This window comes from Ursus maritimus, unplaced genomic scaffold (genome assembly GCF_017311325.1).
Source record: "Ursus maritimus isolate PB19 unplaced genomic scaffold, ASM1731132v1 scaffold_2, whole genome shotgun sequence".
NCBI classification, from domain to species: domain Eukaryota; kingdom Metazoa; phylum Chordata; class Mammalia; order Carnivora; family Ursidae; genus Ursus; species Ursus maritimus.
In genome coordinates this window covers 20238633-20259455 of record NW_024424452.1, presented here as the reverse complement: position 1 = coordinate 20259455, position 20823 = coordinate 20238633, and the positions used below count along the sequence as shown (strand labels likewise).

General features: G+C 48.4%; 1 protein-coding gene across 7 annotated transcripts in view; it reads right to left on the bottom strand.

Moving 5' to 3' along the window:
- Nucleotides 1-20823, bottom strand: part of ARHGAP17 (Rho GTPase activating protein 17) — an 89173-nt gene that overhangs the window by 30273 nt on the left and 38077 nt on the right. For all 7 annotated transcript variants that reach the window (XM_040635199.1, XM_040635202.1, XM_040635203.1 and 4 more), the window contains exons 4-12: nt 17042-17115; nt 16014-16125; nt 15680-15756; nt 12224-12335; nt 9775-9843; nt 9533-9614; nt 4706-4833; nt 2801-2912; nt 2156-2237 (exon numbers count right to left, since the gene is read on the bottom strand). In XM_040635199.1, the coding sequence (XP_040491133.1) occupies nt 2156-2237; nt 2801-2912; nt 4706-4833; nt 9533-9614; nt 9775-9843; nt 12224-12335; nt 15680-15756; nt 16014-16125; nt 17042-17115 (848 nt within the window). The remainder of the gene's footprint in view (nt 1-2155; nt 2238-2800; nt 2913-4705; nt 4834-9532; nt 9615-9774; nt 9844-12223; nt 12336-15679; nt 15757-16013; nt 16126-17041; nt 17116-20823) is intronic.

Here is a 20823-nt window from a genome sequence, read left to right as displayed (position 1 = left end):
GCCTCGTCAAGACGCGGTCTCCTGATGCGCCCGCCTGGGGATATGAACGTTGATTCTGCCAAGTGATGGGGAGGTTCCAGAGGCTTAACCCTGCGAAACCACTTGTGCCAAAGCCTGGCACACAGGAAACAGGACACCGCCGAAAATTCTGTCTAGGAAGGCGCCTATCTCCACGAGCGGCTTCCTGGACCTCAGCCCAGCCACAGGTGAGCTGGCTAAGCTCCTGGGCATCCAGACCCCCGAGACTTTCCCTGCCCTTAACTCCGCTCAAAGGCTCCAGGCCCAGCAGCCCTCTCCTGTCGTGAAGCAATCACAGGAGCTCTTCTGCTCTACAGTTTCCATGTGCAAACTTCCATCGACACAAAAGAGGGCCGGATGAGGCCGGTCACCTTTGCCCGCCAGCAGGAGAGAGCGTCAGCAGTTGCCCATACAATACACCTTTGGACCTAAAACGTCCTCCACAACTGGACCAATCTGGAGTGACAGGTAGGGGGTAAACATAATTATACATTAGAGGCCAGTCGACGTGTCACCAGGCTGCTGACATTTCTCATGTATGGAGAATCAGTACACCCAGAAACAGACACCTGCTTCGAAAAGTGTATCTTCTCACCGGAATGACGTCGGGAGTCTCGGAACTGAGAGAAGAATCAAGGAGCAGGAGGAGTGGAGCAGGCCACCCAATACAGGAGACCCTAGAACGCTCTCCTACTTGACACTTCTCTTGGGTTCCCTTTTTTTTTTTTTAAGATTTTATTTATTTGACAGAGAGACACAGCGAGAGAGGGAACCCCAGCAGGGGGAGTGGGAAAGGGAGAAGCAGGCTTCCTGCAGAGCAGGGAGCCTGATGCGGGGCTCGATCGCAGGACCCTGGGATCGTGACCTGAGCTGAAGGCAGATGCTTAACGACTGAGCCACCCAGGTGCCCCTCTTGGTTTCCCTTTATTCAGCCCCACAAACATGGACTTTTAAAACAGGCTGGGCCACATGCAGGTGCCAAGGATATGACCGTGACTACGAACTTACTGACTTTTAAAAAAATATTTTATTTATTTATTTGTCAGAGAGAGAGAGAATGAGAGCACAAGCAGGGGGCGCAGCAGGCAGAGGGAGAAGCAGGCTCCCCCCGAGCAGGGAGCCCGATGCAGAACTCGATCTCAGAACCCCAGGATCACAACCCGAGCTGAAGGCAGACACTTAACTGACTGAGCTACCCAGGCGTCCCTTACTCTGACTTTAAAAACCTTACCGACGGGGGTAGAGGCACCTGCCACAGAAGCCTAACTGATCAGACCTGGCGGCCCATCTGCTGGGAACGGGTGACAGTGGCGAAAGACAGGGGAAGGGGAGGAGGGGACGGGAGATCTGTTCCTCCTCCCTTAGGGGTGAGGAATTAGGCACCTGCGGGAGGAGGTGAGTCAGAACCACGAGGCACAAGCTGACAAGGAGGCAGTCTGGCCGGCCAGAGAGAAGCCTCTGGGACTTTTTGGACAAGGCTGCCAACAGCTCCTGGTACACGGAAGCTGGGGGTGGGGGAGAAGGAGCAAAGGATAGGGACACAGTCTTTGGCGCAGACGGGTCTGGGCCTGAGTTCCCACTCTGCCCATGACTTGCTGTTCCTTGGGCCCCATGCCTCCCCCAGCCTCAGTTTCCATGTCTGGAAAATGAGGCTAACCACATCTATCTTTTATGTCATTGGTCATGGATGACAGGAGGTAATGGGTGTCAAGATTAGTATGTACTGAGCACAAGTAAGCATTAACTGTCATTACTAGTACTGTCAACACTGTATTACTGCACGGCTGAGTTTCCCCATGGCTCGCCAGGCACATCGCCATTGGCCAGTATGACACCTGTCCCCGCGACAGGGCTTTTTTCCATCTAAAAGGAGCTTGTGACCAGCTGCTCTATTAATGTGGGTCGCACTCTATGTCTTCATCCATATACATCACTCGAATTGAAGTGCTGACTCTCCCACACTAATAATAATACTCAATATTTTCACCCGACACGTAAGACCTGAGGCACATACTATTTAACACATGTGCTATTTTAATGTTATTTTATGACCCCTGAGAGTAAGATGACTCACAAAGGGGACATAATATGCCATCATTTCCTTTAACTTTGAAAACTCGGTGTTCTTTAAACTTACCTTGCAACTTGTGTCCATTCTTCATACAGGTTAAAAGTCATCAAAGGTTCAGGCAGTTCCCGTAAATAGGACTTTAAAGCACCTGAAATTGGTAACACTCACTTTGAGTATGTCCAGGGGTAAGCCTGGGAATCTCGGGACATGTTATTTTTTGCAAATTGAAACGATCTCAATTATAACCTGCCAAGAATATCTAGAACGAGCCATGAATCAGCGGGAGAAGCTGGAGCACGAAGTGTTCCTAAAACAAATTCCGGCCCTTGCAAGATAGATGGAGGGGTCAGTGGAAAATGAAATTAGCTTCAAAGTCACCTTCTAATGGACATCATTTCCCCAGGCAGACCTAGACTGTGAAGGAGAAAGAAGGGAAGGAAATACAAGCAGGTCTTTAAATAGTTGGGTTATAAGCTACCTTCACCTTTACTTAATAATCAGGAAAACAAACAAAGGAGGAAAAAGGGTGTGTGGGCGGGGTGTGTACCCTTATTCAGTTTTATTTGTCATTTCAGTTTGTCCAATTAAACCTATATGGGGAGACCATTTCAATTTTATCTGTCACTAATCTGAAAATGAACATTGGATTGTTACCTGGTGATCTGAGACGGGACCCCCCCCCCTCCCCGAGGGTAACTCCTCGCGGCTCACCTGCGACAGCATGAGGGTCAGAGTAGAACTCATCCAGGTGGGAAGTAGAACAGTCTAACGCAGCTTTCAGTTTCTTTAACTTGGAGGCCCCAGCCCCAATTCGGAAAAGGCCCTAAAGACAACAAAAAGCCATTAGCATCAAGTTCAAGTTGTGGGCTTTACACTGAGCAGCAGTTCACATCTGATGCAAGAGCCTTCCGCCCCAGCCCGACTCCCACACACCTCATCTTTGAGGGCAGGGACGCTGCCTGCCTTGCAGGGCGACCAGGAAGGAGGACGGGACCAAACACAGGCAGGCAGAGGGGCAGACCGACAGGCAGAGAGCAGTTCATTCCTGATCGGTGCGAGCTCTTGCCCTGCCCCATTGCTAAAATATCCGTGCCTATTAGAAATCCATTTAAATGCAGTATTTTATACTTCCACAGGGTTGACTGCTATAGGTTTCCTAAATTTAGGATTTTTTTTTAATTGACATCTAATGAAAAATTGCTAGGCTAGGCTGTTTGTCATTTTCACTGCCCTAAATGTTACTTAGAGAAGAACACATGAAGGTCAACCAAGAAAGACGGGACTATGAAGACACTGGCCCAGGAGTTATAAGGCGTGGTTTTAAGCAAAATTAATCTAGGCAGGGTTTCTCAGCTCAGTAGTGCTGACATTTCAGGCTAGATAATTCTTTGTTGCGGGGGCCTGTCCTGTGCACTGTGACCCGTCTAACAGCAGCCCTGGTCTCCATCACTAGAGCCAGTAGCAAACTTGCCTTCAAACCTGTGACAATCAAAAATGTCTCCAGACCTTGCCAAATAGCTCCCAAAGGGGACAGCATTGGCCCCGGCAGAGCAGCTCTGATCTCGGCTACTAGAAGTTGGGGGTCACATCAGTGGGGGCTGGGCAGTGCCTGGAAGCAAACACGAGGAGGGCTTCTGGGCTGTTCCTTAATCTGGGTGCTGACCGCACGAGTGGGTTCAGTTTGTGGAAACTTCTCAAGCTGTTCACTTATGATACATACACTTTCTATGTATATTATACTTCAGTAAGGTTTTTAAAAGGAAAAAAAAAAGACTTGGTGTTTGATTTTACCCCCTACCATGCACTCACTCACATATGAACACAAGAAGTAACAAGACCTGCCCTGCTTGGTAAGTGGAGTTTGGGGGGTAAGGATTCCATAACATAAGTACGTAAATACCCCCACCAAAATGCATAGTACTACCCAAATGTAATATGCTGCTATAAGCAAACTAAAGCTCACAGAAGCTCTGGTCCTAGCGCCTCATGAAATTCAGTGTTATGGGGGCACCTGGGTGGCTCAGCCCATTAAGCATCTGCCTTCTGCTCAGGTCATGATCCCAGGGTCCTGGGATCGAGTCCCATGTCAGGCCCTCTGCTCAGTGGGGAGTCTGCTTCTCCCCCTCACTCTCCCTCCTGTGCTCTCCCTTTCTCGCTCTCTCAAATAAATAAGATCTTTTTAAAAATTAAGGGGCGCCGGGACACCTGGGTGGCTCCATCAGTTAAGCATCTGCTTTTGGCTCAGGTCATGATCCCAAGGTCCTGGGATGAAGTCCCGAGTCGGGCTCTCTGATCCACAGGGAGCCTGCTTCTTCTCCCTTTGCCTCTCTCTCTCTCATGAATACATAAATAAAATCTTGTAAAAAAGTTTTTTAAAAAATGAAATTCAATGTCATGAATCACAACAAGAGTCGAAAATGAAACAATCAAGTGGGGCCAAAGAAAGTCAGAGAGCACCACAAGCGGAAAAGGGAAATGTTCTGTGAAACTCGTTTCATTCAGTGTCTGTTCCAGGGATCATGTGCAGGGGACCAATTTAAAATGTGGGTCACGGAGACCATAGCTGGAAAGCCGTCAGGTAGGTGGTGGCAGGCGGGGCCCCCAAGCGCCGCTCACCTCCTCCTTCATGCCTGTTTCCAGGAGCAGCATGACGCAGGCTTCGATGGGCAGGGCGATCTCACGGCCACTCCGCTTTAGGTGTTCTTCCAAAGGCGTCCCAAAGGCTGGCTTTTCCGCCCACTTATCTAGAGTAGCAAACCGTCCAGTAAGATTCGCAGCAATCTCATGGCATCACTGGGGAGTTTTTTTTCCTCCCCAAACTACCAAAGAGGATTTTTTTTTTTTTTTTTTAAGCAAACCGGTAGTTGAGGCTTTGGGAAAAGGGGAAGCATCTGTTCTGTCTGCTTTGGTTATTTACCATGTACTAGAGCAAGAATAGGTCCCAGGCTGGGGGGTTACTTGCGGAACAGAGCCCTGAACGCCCTCCAGGGCGAGCTGCCCAGCAGAAGGCGCGATGGGGCTCCTGCACGGGACAGGTGGGCTGCCTGGCGCTAACCCGAGGACCGGTCTGAGCACACTGATTTCACTGGAAGGAAATTTACTCTCGCCATGCAAAGCGGCACTGGCCTTCCATCTCCAGGACAAGAACTGGACTCCTTCAATGTGAAAGAGGAAATAACTTCTTAAGATTTTAAACACAAGCCAAGCGTCATCACACAAGACTGGAAGATGGCCGATGTGAACTCATATTAAATGCAACGTCTCCGGGACATGCAGTGCTTCCGAATGCTGCCACCCCCGCCCGGTCCCGGACATTCCGGGTAGGAAACCACGCTGTATCCGCAGCCCCCAAGCAGCTGAGGCTGAAGCCTGTGCCAGCAGGAAAGCAATCGTTTATATTACTTTGGGGTCGCACACTCTGCTTCATTCCACAAGAGACGGGAGGTAGCTTAGCAGGAGGACGCACAATAGAGCGGTGAAACGGAAACGAGAGTCTCGCGAATGGATGAATTCCGTTAGAACGAGAAGTGTTTGGTTGGGTTTGGCCCGCCGGTGAGTCCATACAGATCTCGTGCTGCCTGAGACGCACACGGACACAGAAGAGGAGAAACCGGTCCATGGAAGCTACTCTGCTGAGCAACACTTAGTTCTTCCCAGTGACGGGAAGGGTTCACGTCCTTCTCGGCACCGTTGATGGGGTTAACGTCGTGCAGCCACTTTGCTGTTCGAACCTTGGGTTCAAAGCAGGCAGAAGGACTCTCATGTGACCATTTACACTTGGCTACACGGAAGAGCAGGGACAGGCCCGATCGCGTGATCTGCACACAGGGGAAGGAAGAAGAGGGAACCCCGCCAGGTCCACGGGTCCAAGAGCTTGTACAAGGTTAAAATAGATGGAAAGAGCAAGGGGACTCCAGGTCGAAGAGGGGTGAGGGGCAAGGGAGGTGGGGCCCTGACCCTGGCCCCGCCCCGGCCAGTGTAATTCTTAGAAGCAAGAGCGTCTGGGGGCCTGGCCCTTCCCTGAGACCAGTCCTTCCCCTGCATACGTTGTCCCTTTTATCTAAATGATTCTCAACACAAGTAGAAAATGGCCGTGAGACTCGTCCCCTGGGGGTGGGGGCGGTGCCTCAGAATCCCCAGGGGAGTTCTGCAAATGGCACCTGCCATCACATCCACCACATGTCTGACCCCATGGTGGCAAGAGCTGGGCATTCTCCAAACCCCCACCGGGACTTTCTTGGAAACGCTCTACAGCGTGCCCCCTGCCAACCTTGGTGTGACACTGATAGAGGGCGGTCGTGAGAACCAGTCATCTAGACAACTGCTGAGCCAGATCACCCAAAGGGTGTTGGCATCTCCAACAACGGACCTGCTAAGTGCCGGGGGCTGCAGCAGCACCCCAAGTTCACAGAGACTCCCCACCCTTCTAACTGGGAAGAAAAGACAAGACATACACGTAAACATACAACAGTCATTAACAAGACAAGACATGTTTGCTAAGTTGTAGCCAGAAAATGGTACAGATCAGGGTTGCAGATGCTGGTGCCCACTGCGGCCAGGGAGGCCCCCGAGGTGCTGAGTCAGACTGGGGGCATGGGGTCCGCTGAAAGGCAGCCTCCTGCCAGACTTCCGGGACTTCCAAGAGAAGCCAGAAATTAGATTGTTATGTGAAGGCGTCTGGTGTTTAAATGATGGCAGAATTTTTTGGAAAATGAGATACGGCTGTTTGTGACTTCTGGCATGACCACAGATGCTAGAGCAACTCGGGAGACGAAGTGTTCACTGTTGGCTTCGAGGAGGGGAGCTGGGGGGTCTGAATGAAACAGACCAGGGAAGAAGGGCTGAGAAAAGACCAGAATTTACACTTGATTCCATAGCTCTTACCCAAGGTGACAAGGTCCCGGAGCAGGGGGGACGGCTGTGGGTGGAGCAGAAGGCTCAGCAGAGGGCAGAAAGGACAGACCCCGGCTACAGGGTATGGGAAGGGAACGACAAGAGGGCTCCAAAGTCAAGCCACGGTTTGGAGGGAGGTGGCATCCAGGAGACACAGAGGAGAAAAGGATGGCTGGTTTTGGGGGAAGAATCGGCTTGCTTTCTGGGATGCCTGGAGTCTCAGGCGACAGCCAGAGCCTCAGAGGGAACCAGCGCTGAGGTGGCTATGAGGGTGAAGATGCGGACGACATGGGGGCTGGCACCAGGAGGGGGCTCTAGGGACAAAGGGGTCAGGCGGGGACGTGCACAGCCCCAACAAGGAAAGATACAATCAGGTGCAATGAGGGGCACACATTCCATCAAAGGAGAGACAGCCCAAGCCACATCAAATGCCAGGATCGACAATTAAGAGCCTCTGGTCCACTGGGAACTGCAGTATTTTTTACTCTGAATAGAAGGGTGACTGGGAGCAAAAGGGTGACTGGGAGCAGAAGCGCGACTGCACAGTGTGAAGGGCTGGCCGGTGGAAACGAGTCATTCAGACAGCCTGCCAGAAGAACAGAGGAGGATAAGATTTAGAGGGGCACCATGCTGCAGACAGGCAGGTACCAAGTCCGGTCAGCTGACCGTGCGTGTGAGCTCAGGTTGCACGGGGGCGCGGCAGCTGTGGGGTCAAGGTGGTTTTTTTCTCTACCGTAAGGATGCTCTGAGTCTTTCTGAAAACAGAAGAAGAAAAAGGAAGAGGAAGACAGGAACTAAGAGAACAGGGAAATGGGAGGACAGGCAGAGGTGGAAGGGGTTGAATCCCAAGGCTTGGCAACCTCGGAGAGAAAGATAGATCACATTTCCTTCACTGGGTTTCTGCCCCCACACCCCTGCTCCTTGTTCCATCCTCAGCTTCCTTCCTGCCCTCTTCCTGTTCCCTGTCACTTGCTGGCACACTTCTCTAGGGAAAATAGCCTTGGGAAAAAAATAGTTAAAAAAAAAATGTCCACGGGATGCCTGGGTGGCTCAGTCAGTTAAGCATCTGCCTTTGGCTCAGGTTTTGATCTCAGGATTCTGGGATCGAGCCCTGCATCGGGCTCCTTGTATGGGGAGCTGCTTCTCCCTCTCCCTCTGCTGCTCCCCTCTCATGCTCTCTCTCTCTCAAATAAATCAATAAAATCTTCAAAAAAAAAAAAAAGTCCTGCTCATGAAACCCAATCTTCTCTTTTTTTGTGCTTGTTCGTCAGCTCCAAACCAGACTTTAATTCATGCAAAGGCTAAGATGATGATGGTTCCTATTTTGTCCCACACAGGACCAGGCACATGGTAGGTTCCCCACAGATGCACACTCTTGGCATTTGGGACTTGCGCCGCAAGAGCCTGCCCCTTGCAAGGCGGAATGTTTGCCAGCAGCTTCATTCCTTTGCACTGCGATTCAACCTCGTCATCGGCAAACAAGGAGATCAGATCAATTAGAAAAGCAAGGGCAGCTCATCCTAGGAAGAGTCAATCAGACGCATTTACTCAAGATGGCTGAAGATCTGACTATGCAGGTGGTCAAGATCTAGAATTTTCTAATTCTACCATCTAAAACCTTTCAGGCACAAAGCCAGAAGCTGTTGGGACCTCCTCAAACTGAGAGAAGTGACGTTCTTGAGGGTGCCAGTGTGTGTGCACACCCACAACACACACAACCCACCCACACACTTGCTGACTCGCTTTCCAGATCACGGAGTCACCACGCTCAAACCTCTTCAGCTCAAGACCAAAGGTTCTGCAGGGGGAAACTAAGCTCCCGATGTGGGGTCTACACAAGCAAAAGAGTACGACAGGGCCAGAGAAGACACAGCAACTTCTGCCCCAGCTGTGTTTACTGATTTCTGCTGGGAGATGCTCTGGTGGCAAATCAGAGAGTTAAGAGTCAAAAGCTTTAACGTGCAGGTAAAACCAAGCATCAGGAGAAAGCTCAGTCCACTCATGACCTGTGGGTGAGATCGGCGGAGAGCCTGATGTGTGGGCAGGATGTGAGTGCTAAGAACCAGAGCCTTGTAGGACCGCAAGGAAGAGGGGGACAAGGAGGTCATGGCCTTATGATTCAGTCACACCAATGAGGGGCTAGCAAGTACTGGTTTCTAAAATTCCTTTTAGAAGGTCCACAGTATTTTCCCCAGAATGTATGCTCTTGGAATCACAGGATCAGAATTAAACCCAAATGGACCAAATAATGGACTCAGAAAAGGATAAGACGGGAAAACATGTACAGGCACCCGCTCCCCACAAAGGATCCAGCTTTCTCAACTGAAGAGGTCAGAAGAGCTGCGAATGTCTCATTAGTAGGTTAATCTGGGTTTGGAAGAAATTAGAGAACGCGGCGAGGAAAGATGAAATTATGCTGGGAGTGCTCTCCTAGGCAGAGAGGCGTTATCCAGAGGAAGTGCATGCAAAGGAGTCAGGAGGCAGAAAACAGAGGCGGAAGTGGCAGAGGCTTAGGAAAGGGGGCATCAGCCAGCACACAGGTTACATTACCTTGATGGGCTCGCATTTCGGGAAGGGCCTTTTCTAAGACTGCTAATGCTTTTCTATGGTAATCTGCTTGGGCTTCTAATAACTGAGAACAGACCCACATTCAAAAACAAAAGTAACGTTAGCATCGGATGGACACACACACAATGGCTGAGCAAAACCAAAAATGAAAACTTTTACAAAAAAAAGCTAAAACAACTCAATTTTTACAATGCTTTCATATTTTGGCAAGGCGAGGTGCTTACCGTAACAAAGAATTTGCCATACTCCCCTTCTTTGGCCATAAAGTTGTACATATCTGCTGCAAGTTGATCCTGGTGAGTGGAAGAGAAGACAGGTCACTGAAGAAAATGGCATCTGAGAATTAATATCCATGGGCTCTTCGAGAAAAATGTCATGGAAAGAGCCACGGATTGGTGGCTATCTAGGCGCCCCTGTTTTATACTTTTGATATTTGAACTAATGTAGAAGAATTGCTTATAAAAAATAATTCGTTTAAAAGTGACAGATTGGGCAATTGGAGATATATATATATATATATATATATATATATGCCTAATTTTCCTTTATATTAGAATTACATTCTAACTATATTCAATATATTCTAATTATATATATCCTAGATTGTATTTGAATTACATATGTATGTATTTATAAAATGTACTGCCTTCTGTTTTTAGTACCAAGGTGCACAAATTAACACGAAGGCCCTCTTATTTAAGAAAAAATCTGGACATGCTAGTTTGGAGCGACAAACATTCTTTTAGCATAACCAGGAAAGCAACAGAGTAAATTCATGGAGCCCCATTCCTACATCCCCAAAAAAGAGAGGGAGAGAAAGAAAAGAGAAAGAGGACAGGGCCTGCAGAGGAGAAGAAAGAAAACAAGGGAAGAGAAAAGGCCTTTCACTCATATGTGGAATTTAAGAAACAAAACAGATGAACGTAGGGGAAAGAAAAAAAAAAGAGAGAGGGAAGCAAACCATAAAAGAGACCCCCCCCTTTTTTTTAAGTAGGCTCCATGCCCAATATAGGGCTTGAACTCACAACCCTAAGACCAAGAGTCACATGCTCTACTGACTGAGCCAGCCAGGAGCCCCGAAGAGAGTCTTAACTATAGTAAAAAACTGAGGGCTGCTGGAGGGAGAGGGGCAGGAGGATGGGCTAGATGGGTGATGGGTGGGCACCTGTTGTGATGAGCACGGGGTGTTATATGTAAGTGATGAATCACTAAATTCTACTCCTGAAACTAATATTATACTGTATGTGAACTAACTAGAATTTAAATAAAAACTTGAGGGATGCCTGGGTGGCTCAGGCTGAGCCTTCAGTTCAGGTTGAGATCTCAGGGTCCTGGGATGGAGCCCTGTGTCAGGCTCCCTGATCAGCATAGAGTCTGCTTGAGATTCTCTCTTCCCCTCCCTCTGCTCTCCCCCTCTGACCCTCCCCACGCTCAACCCCGTGCATGCTCTCTCTCTCAAAGGAATAAATAAAATCTTAAAAAAAAAAAAAAAAAAGAACAGAAAAGACTATGAAGCCTTGAGCCTGGTGAGGTGAGGAACTGTAACGGACAAGTACACTCATATCACACAAAAGATTCCCAAGAAGCAATACCTTTGAAGACAGGGCAGATTAGGAAACATCCACTCAGCAGTGTATAGAAAGACTAGAGTGTATGTGTTTTGCATTGGGCTCTGGGTCTGGGAAAGTAAAAACATTTCCGTGGATTTTACAAACACAGATCTGCCTTCATGAGGCTCTGAATTTTGAGTTTATTATACATGTGGTCCAGGGATCCTCAAACTGAGAAATTTAGTTAAAAATGGCCTTGAGGGGTGCATGGGTGGCTCAGTTGGTTAAGCATCTGACTTTGGCTCAGGTCATGATCTCAGGACCGTGAGATCGAGCCCCACGTAGGGCTATGCACTCAGTGGGGAGCCTGCTTGAGATTCTCTCTCCCTCTTCCTCTGCCCCTTCCCTGGTTGTGCTCTCTCTCTCTAAATAAATAAAATCTTAAAAAAAAATTTTTTTAAATTTATTTTTAAATAATCTCTACACTCAATATGGGGCTCAAATTCACAACCCTAAGATTGGGAGTCTCACGCTCCATTGACTGAGCCAGCCAGGCACCCCTATTGTGCACTGTTTCAATTGCTGTAACTTTATATGTTTTGCTGTGGTTTCCTCCCACTTTTTTTTTTAACCTATTCTTTATTTTAAATAAGCTTGGACAGTTTTGTCATTTTAAAAAATATCCTACTTGAATTTATTTTATTTTTTAAAATTTTTAAAATAGATTTTATTTATTTATTTGAGAGAGAGAGAGGGTACGAGTGTAGGGGGGGAAGTGCAGAGGGAGAAGCAGACTCTCTGCTGAGCGGGGAGGCCAATGCAGGGCTTGATCCCAGGACCCTGGGATCATGACCTGAGCTGGAGGCTGATGTTTAACCAACTGAGCCACCCAGGCGCCCCCTACTTGAATTTTTTTTAAAAGAATGTTTTATTCTGATTATAAAGTAATGCAGGATCTTAGAAAAGAAAGAAAGAAGAAATTAAAAACCACGTTTCCTATCATTCGGAGTATTCTGATAGGACTTATGTGAAACACTAAATAATCTGCAATATTTGACCTTTCACCTGTCATTTGCAAGAACCAGACTGATGCAACTATGTATTTATCAGGGAAGTCTTATACCTTGCACAGTTCTACTTTATTTCCAGCTTCATCCATCTCTTCCTTTAGGGTATCTATTTTTGACGGAAGCCCCTGGAAGTTGGTTCCTGAAGATTTGTGAGCCTGGTTCCACCTGCAAAACATGGGGCCAACCAGCGTCTGAGAACTAGCTGCACATTCTCGACCTTGCAGAGTCAAGGCCCTCAGGGAGACAGGCTCTTTCTCCAAAACAGATTTGACCTGGGATAGGCAGCATACCTAGGATGCCAGCCTCTCTTGGGTTTATCCTCCAGGAATGGAAGCAAGCAAAAAGAGCCAGGTGCTCCGCACCATGACAGGACTCCACATAGCTGTCTGCTCTGAGTATAATCTACCACATCTGTCTCATACACGCCCCACTGCTGGAAATATGCCGTGAAACCCCTTTCCGGTAGTGTCCAATCGTGACATCCTTGCCATGCAACACCCCTGCGCTTTCCTGCTTTGACCTGGAATGCTCCCGTGCCACTGGGAGTCATCCCGCTCTTGGGCTCCTATGACTCTTCCTGCTACCATCCTCATCTGTGATAACTTCCAGCGAGTAAAACCCAGAACTTTGGTCAAGCAGCTAACAAACCATAGCTAGGAAAGCGCTTGTAGAATTAAAAACAGTTGCTAGAATTAATATTCTAAAGACCAAATTTACAGCAAATTTGAAGCATAATGCAGAATATTTACATTCCCCTTACGGTTGGTCAGAAGGACTGAAAAAAGGAAGAATGATACCATAGCAAGAGTCGGTGAGTGCAGGGGGGATAGTGATCTAGAACAATTTCGACGTGGTTTTCAAGTACGCTTTGACCTTCTGTTTGAGTATGGATTATGTCTGCTATTCTAGAAAGTTCCAGCAATTTAAATGTAAGCATGGATATTATAGAGATGAAAACCCATGCTAGCAACTCATCAATCTTCCCAGCTGCCGCACTGCCCCCCCTCCCCCGCCCGCAAATGGTATGCTCTGCCTTCTCTCCAGTTCCTGATGTGAGGCACTCCTCCAAAGCAGGGCGGCTTTGGCGAGTTTGCCAAAGCTAAGCTTGGCAATGCCGTGTAGGGGGCAGAGCATGGACTTCGGAGTCCAACATGCTCAGGTTTGAAGCCTGTCTCCCATCACTCGCTGTGTGACCTTGGGCAGCGACTTAACGTCTCTGTGCCTCCATAATCTCATCTGTCAAACAAAGATAAGAAACACCGTCTGCCTTGCAGAACCATCATAAGGAATCGGGGAGAGAACAAATGTATATATGCATGTGAATGTGTGTGCAGATAATATCTGCCATACAATGGACTCCTACTTAGAAAATAAGCAGCAATTCGTCATTAGCTATGATCATTTTCTTCCAGGGAAGAGCCACAGGAGTAAGTAAAGAAGAAATATTCCACGGTTTGCTTCTCCAATACCTGCTTTGATTGGTGAAGTGAACAAGACCGTGGATGCAGATCAAGAATCCGTACTGAAATCCCCTCCAGGACACATGTACCGTCCATGTAAAATTTCTGGCACATGAGCATCTATAATGTCACTCAATCAACTCCAGCGAGGGAGCAAGGGCGGCCTCGTTTAATTAACCATTAGAACATGCTTCCTTAGCTGGAGCAAAAAAAAAATCGACCCCAGGGTGGACTCCACTCCTGGTCTCGGCCCAGAGGATTCTCATCACAGGTGCACACATGACAAGGAGACAAGACAGTGGACTTTAAGACAGGACCCTAGCTCGGACATTCATCATCTCTGAGGCCTGAAGCGAGTCGCATGGGTACTCTGTGCAGGTTCCTCCTTGATCTGTAAAAGAAGTCTCTTCTCCAGAGGAAGGGGTGTTACCTAACCCCCTGAGCCCTGCCCCCTCTCCAAGCCTCACTGAGGGGCCTCTGCACTTAGAACCTAGCATGGAGTGTGACACAGTGAGCACCCAACTGAGATCGGTCGAAAACATGAATGAGCAAACGAACAGGAACTGGTGGAGGGAGCAAATGAACGGACATACCAGCGACGGAGCTCAATGCCTGGCGTGTGGCAAGTGTCCGGTAAGTGGTGGCCATTATTTTCACCATGTGCTAATTCCTCGATGTACCTTTTATGATCTCAACATTTCTTAGATCAGGATGTGTCTTAACAAGGGATTTGTACATTGAATGGAGTGGTGTTTCTTCCCCCCACCGTCCCCCCAAAAGTCGATGTTTAATCAGTGGTGCTGTGATACTCAGTGGTATCTTAGAAACGAGGAAAAGCTGCATTGTAGACTCGCTACCGATGTTCTAAACTGCAATAAAAACCACGTGACAGGTAGAAGCTCGGGAAATGATGGCTGTCTCTCCATATATTTGCCAAAGAGAAATAATCATATCCACTTCCCGAGCCTGCGATGAGAATGAAGTTCTCATAAGTAACTCACAGAGGGAAGAGCACAGCATAGGCAAGACAGCCAATAATACTGTAATCACACTGTTCGGGGACAGATGGTGACGGCACTTACTGCGATGAGCACTGAGCAATGTACAGAACTGTCGAATCAGTGTTGTGCACCTGAAATTAGTACAACACTGTGTGCCAATTATTCTTCAATAATGAAAAAAGGCCAGAGCGCTAACAAAGCCACCTTTTTTTTTTAAGTAAAGTTTTATTGGAAGACAGCCACGCTTTCGTTTACGTAAGGTCCAGGGCTGATCTATGCTACAACAGCAGAGTTGCATAGCTGCGAGAGGGACCACCTGGGCTGCAAAGCTGAAAATGTTTACTATCTGGCCCTTTACAGAAAGTTTAGCAACGCTTGTGATAAAGTCTGAGAAAGGACGGGGCCAGGGGTGGCTGCCTCTGTAAGTCCCCACTCTCACCCGAGGAGAAAGCCCAGTAAGTCATGGATACAAATGCCCTCGGGGACAGAGCTAGGCTGGAGTCCTGCCATGAGGCTCTGCAGACCGTCGACAGGCATCAACCCACAAGTCAGCAGCCCTCCGGGATGGTTACTTAGTTTTACAGGAGCTCCTCCCTCTTGAGTGCAGCATTCGATTGTGAAAGTATCATAACCACATGGTGTCTGGACACGGCAGGACCCTCAGAACTGCTCAGATCACAGATCTATTTATTCCTTTCTCCACTATGCTAGCAACAAACACTCTTAGAACTGTCTGCCACCGACCCCCTCTCCCCTTAAAACACTTACTTAGGTTTCTTTACCTTTTTTTTTCCCTGTCTCCTTTTACTGCTGGTTCACTAAGAACACGATGTCCTAACATCATCCCCATTGCCATGCTTGGGAGAATGAGCCTTAAAAAGCAGGTGTAAGTGGGTGTGACTTGGTCTGTGGCTCGAGTGCGTGAACCTGGAAACCTGCATCTTGTCCACCGAGTGGCCTTTCTCTTATCTGTGTTGGGGACGAGGACGGTTGCTGGGGGAGTGACAATAATCCTGCATTATTGGTTATTTTTACCACTACACCTTACCTGGCTCTGACCGAATCCCAGTCTAACACCAATTTGGCGAGCTGTTTCCTCTGTTTTTGGATGTTGGGAATCTCCACCTGGAAAGAACATACCACATATCGAATGGGATAAGCTTTGGGGTTTTAAACTTCACATGTGAAAGGGCAATATTTATTTACATTATTTTTTCTCTTAGGCATAGGATTTTGTACCCTCAATTTCTTCCCCTTATTTCCAAAAAGATGCGTACATCAAAGCCACTGGTTACTGTTAAAACTGTAGACACGAGCACACCATTCACCACGCAGCCCACACTGGTCTTGGCTCGTCTATGCCGCGCGGCGAAAGCACCCACCTCTGCTATGCTGCAGAGAGGTTCCACAATCTCTCTCTCAACAAAGACTTCATGCTGAGTAAGTTCTAGAGCCAGCTGATTCTCGGCATCGCCACACGTCTCCAGCATCTTCCTTCAAAAACACAAGACGCCCCCACGACAAGCATACGCTCAATAAATCAGATACCTCATTGCCATATTGGGCCAGTTCTGCTCTCTACATGATGGGAACACATTAGGGGGCCACACAGTAGAACCTCAAAAACGTTATAAGTTTCGGGCGTCACCTAAAATGGGAGCCCACAGATTTATGCTTGAAAATGAAAAAGATTGTTCGCGTGTATTATCAAATGGGTCTTATGGCTCTATTAAATTGATAACTATCTTGCTAGGTTAATGTTTCATCTGTTGTACAAAATACTAAATTTATGTAGTCAAAGAATTTGTTTTTTCTTAAAGATTTTATTTATTGGAGAGAGAGAGCATGAGAGAGGGAAAGAGGGAGCACAAGCAGGGGGGAAGGGCAAAAGGAGAGGGAGAAGCAGACTCTCCACTGAGCAGGGAGCCTGACGCGGGGCTGGATCCCAGGACCCTGGGATCATGATCTGAGTCGAAGGCAGACACCCAATCGACTGAGCCACCCGGGGAACCCCTAGGAAGTGACTCTTAAGGACTGGAAGGGACAGGTCAGAGTTTGTAAATCTGAGTCAACAGCTAGAACAGGGAAGGGATCTGTCCTTTACACCCAAGCTCAGGGGAATAAATATTGACTCTATCAATGACTTTTGCTCGTGGTCCTTGCAACCCATCTCCAGCCTTGCTCTTACTAAATGGATGTTGCTCTACCATCCCAGTGGCCCGGACCCCACTCCCACTCCCCCGCCCCCCACCCCACCCCGAGACTGCACCATTCTCCTGGTGCATGAGCCGTGCCATCAGGCTCATAGTCCCTCTGTCACACATTCGGCCGCCACCCACCCCAGACACCCACCCACTCCCTCTGACCCGCAGGGCACTGGGCTCCCTCCCTGAGAGCAGCCGACTCCTACCCCAGCAGAGACTCTTCCAGCTGAGTAGACGCTTCTTGCATGTTCTGCGCGAGAGCGGTCAGAGGGAGCTTTTTCTGGAAGGCAGAAGACAATGTGTTGGTTTCACTATTATCGACACCCACTCGTGATGACCTGCTTCAGGTCACCCTTCAGTGATTTCTCCTCCAGGCAAATCGCACAGGTAGGAGACAGCCTGTCTGGGTTCAGGATCTGGTCTCGATGGTAGAGGCTCTGGGACCTCTGTGTCCGTGTCCTCATGCCTGGATGATAGGGAGGCATGCTGACAGCGTGGGTGTCCTGGGGCTGTCTGTCCATGGAGATATTATTCAACGTCAAGTGCCCAGCGCGTGGTCAGAGCTCGGTAAGTGCTGACTGCTAGTATTACTGTTGCGGTTGCTGTTGGCTGTTATTTTTAATTAATCAAGTGCATGCTGTGTCCCACACACTGGGAACAGAAGACACAGACCTTGCTCTCTGATGATCATAACAGATAAGAGCAGTAAAGTGCTCAATTTCAAAAACTTTTGCTAGACTACTCACTTTCTTTTTTTAAGATTTTTTATTTATTTTTAGAGAGAGAGAGAGAGTGGGGGCAGGAAGGGGCAGAGGGCGAGGGAGAGAGAGTTTTAAGCAGACTCCATGCTGAGCCCGATGCAGGGCTCGATCTCACGACCCTCAGATCACGAACTGGGCCAAAACCAAGACTCTGTCACTTAACTGACTTTGTCACCCAGGCGCCCCTAGAATACTCATTCTTAAATTGGCTCTTAATTTGGCTGTAATCATAATGATATAGCTTCAGTTACGTACCTAAAAAATATCTGGCTAAATATCTGGAAAAGCTCTTTTAAGATATTTAAGCACAAAGCCATGCATTTTCCTACCAGAGATGTGTTGTTCAGCTCGAAATAGAACAAACTGCCCAGTCAAGGAACCTGAAGCCCGGGGAGGTCAGGTGGGTGGCCAGGCACCCTGGTGAGGGGCAGCAGAGCCAGATCTCCGTGCCCAAGGATTGAGCCCAGGTCAGCGCCTTGCCACCACTGGGTAGAAGGGACCTGGAAAGTACCAGGCGTTGGTGATAACACACAATCTGCTAACAAAAAAATGCGTTCAACGCTGCAGTGCGCCACGTGACTTTGTCTCCCCAGTAGATAGGGCCGTCACGGCGAAGACGCAGGGTTCAGCTCGCTGTCGCATTGTTGAGCTTTCACCTCTCCCATGTCACCTGCCTTTCAGAGGGCTCCGTGCGATACACTTGCACTGCATTTGCTTGCATTGAGAGAGTACGCCTGGAAGGCTATATAAGAAACTACAACGCTGGTCGTGCTGGAGAGGGCAGCAGGGTGCCTGGGGCACAGGACCGGGAGAGACCTCGCTTTATGTTCTCTTGCGTATACTGGATTTTGACTGTGTAAATATGTAGCCTATTCAAAGCAGTATATTGAAATGTAAAGATAAATAACAGCAACTGTATTTACCCAGCTCTCGTCTTCTCAAGTTGTTCTCAAATAGGTAAATAACAGGGCTCCACCTGCCCCATGAGGAGACATTCCCAGCGCCTACACTTCCAGACCAGGAAGAGAGGAGAAAATGGGCAGCGTGCCTTGACCACAGTGAGGGTAATTCATATATTTTAGTAATGCTGCCAGCCTTTTTTTTTTTTTTTAAGATTTATTTATTTTATTGAGAGAGAGAGTGAGTGCGTGAGCAGGGGTGGGGAGGGGCAGAGGGCAGAGGGAGAGAGAATCTTAAGCAGACTCTGTGCTGAGTGCGGAGCCTAACATGGGGCCCGATCTCACGACCCCGAGACCATGACCTGAGCCAAAACCAAGACCTGGACGCTCAGCCAGCTGTGGCGTCCAGGCACCCCAGTAATGTTGCCATTCTGAGAGAACCGAAATCTATGATAAATGCAATAATCAGAATTATACTTTGTGCAACTCTGGAGCTCTGGACAAAAAGAAATCATAAAAGAGGAGTCTACTTTGCAAGTATCGTTTAAGCTCCCAGCTATAAACAGCCTTGTGGTTTCCAGGCTCTGACCCCAAAGCCACAACAATCCTGTTTCCTGATGTACACAAATAAGGACATTCCGCTTACTGAACCCTGCGCTCCGTGATGCAGGCGCTATCTACCGCAGCCATGCTCCACCCCGAACATGGCTAAGCACTTCCTGGGCACGGGCGGCTTTTTTTTTTATCACCAGGGATTCATTTAAAAAATTCTGAAGTCATAATTTATTAAATGCATGCCAACCCCCTTGGATTCTTGCCTCTTCACACGCATGGGAGCCTCTCGTGGGGCCTTTGGGAGGCTCCTTCTGTGTATTCTAGAGCCCTAGAGACTGCTGCCATTTTCTCCGCATTGCATGACCTCTGTGGTCGCCTATCTTCCATCGTTTCTATGGTGACTGCTCCTCCCATATGCAGTGTAAACAGCCCCAGAGCCCTGTCTTTGGCTCTTCTATTCAAGGTTGGAAAAGGAAACCTAAGGCATTAGGTTTTAGAAATGAGGGCCAGGCACCTTTGCCCCTGCTGCCTACAACATGTCACTCATTGCCCTCCTTTATGGCTGGACCACCACCTCCTCTGGGAAGCCCCTCCTGACTACCTCTCTCCTCCCGTGATGCCCATTCTTGTTCCTCCCATGATACCCTGCGCACACTTTGTTACGCATGTCATTTTATAACAATCCCTTTGTGTGTCTCTCCCCACCAGACTGTGAGCACCTTTAAGGTGGAGACTACCTCTTCTTCATTTTGTATCTCTAGCACTTGTACATAGGAGGCATTTGATAAATACTTGTTTAATTTGTTTGTTTTTAAGGAGTATACGGGACATCTAGGTTGTGTCTTCAAGCAGTCAGAGGGAATGACCAGACATAACAACGTGAAGGACAAAGGCATACAGTACGAATAGGAGGAAGTGGGAGACACCAGGGCTGTCAGGGGAAAGGGGGTCAGATTACGAAGGGCTTGTCACGCTGAAGAGCTTGGACTTTAATCCCGGCAATGGGAAGCGGCCAGTGCCCCTCGAAAGAGGCACCACTGGCGTTAGGGGCCACTTCCGGTGTAAAACTATCCCTCTAGTCACCACAGACTGTTTGGCATCTCGGTCCCCTCCCTCCAAATGCCAGTAGTGTCCCCCAGTTCCTACGGCAACCCAAAATGTCTCTACATAATTCCAAATCTCCCCAGGGGTGTAGTTCTGGTCCCCGTGGAGAACCACGAAGCTAAGATATTTTTTCAGGTAGGAGGATGACAGTATGCGTAGATGTGTATTTCAGAACATGCTGGTGATCCAGCAGGAGACAGGCTGGAAGAGAAGGGAGGCAGAGGCAGGAATTGAAGCTCCGGAGATGACCGCACCGTCCAGGTGAGAGGTCATCCGGTTTTGCTTTAAGGCAAAGGTGGCAGAGATGGGGCGGAGGTAAGGAATTCAAAAGATATTCACAGACAATCACGGGACTTGCTACTCAAGCAGCTACGGGAGGGTGAGGATGAAAGGGAAGAGAAGGTAAGGTAACCCTACAGTTTCTGGCTTGCACAATAGGGTGGGTGGAACTCAAGAGTCAACACAGAAGGAAGAACTGGTTACGCACGAGGAAATAGACATCTAGGGAAGGAAGTGTTTTCGCTTGGTTGAACTGGTTTAGAAGTCCCTGGCATAAACACATCAGCTAGAAGCCATGAGAAAAGAGGAGGTGGCCCAAGGAATGTGGCTGGGGGAATAAGGAGGAGGACAGAGCCTTAGGGCGCCATGTCAAAAGGGTAGGTAGGAAAA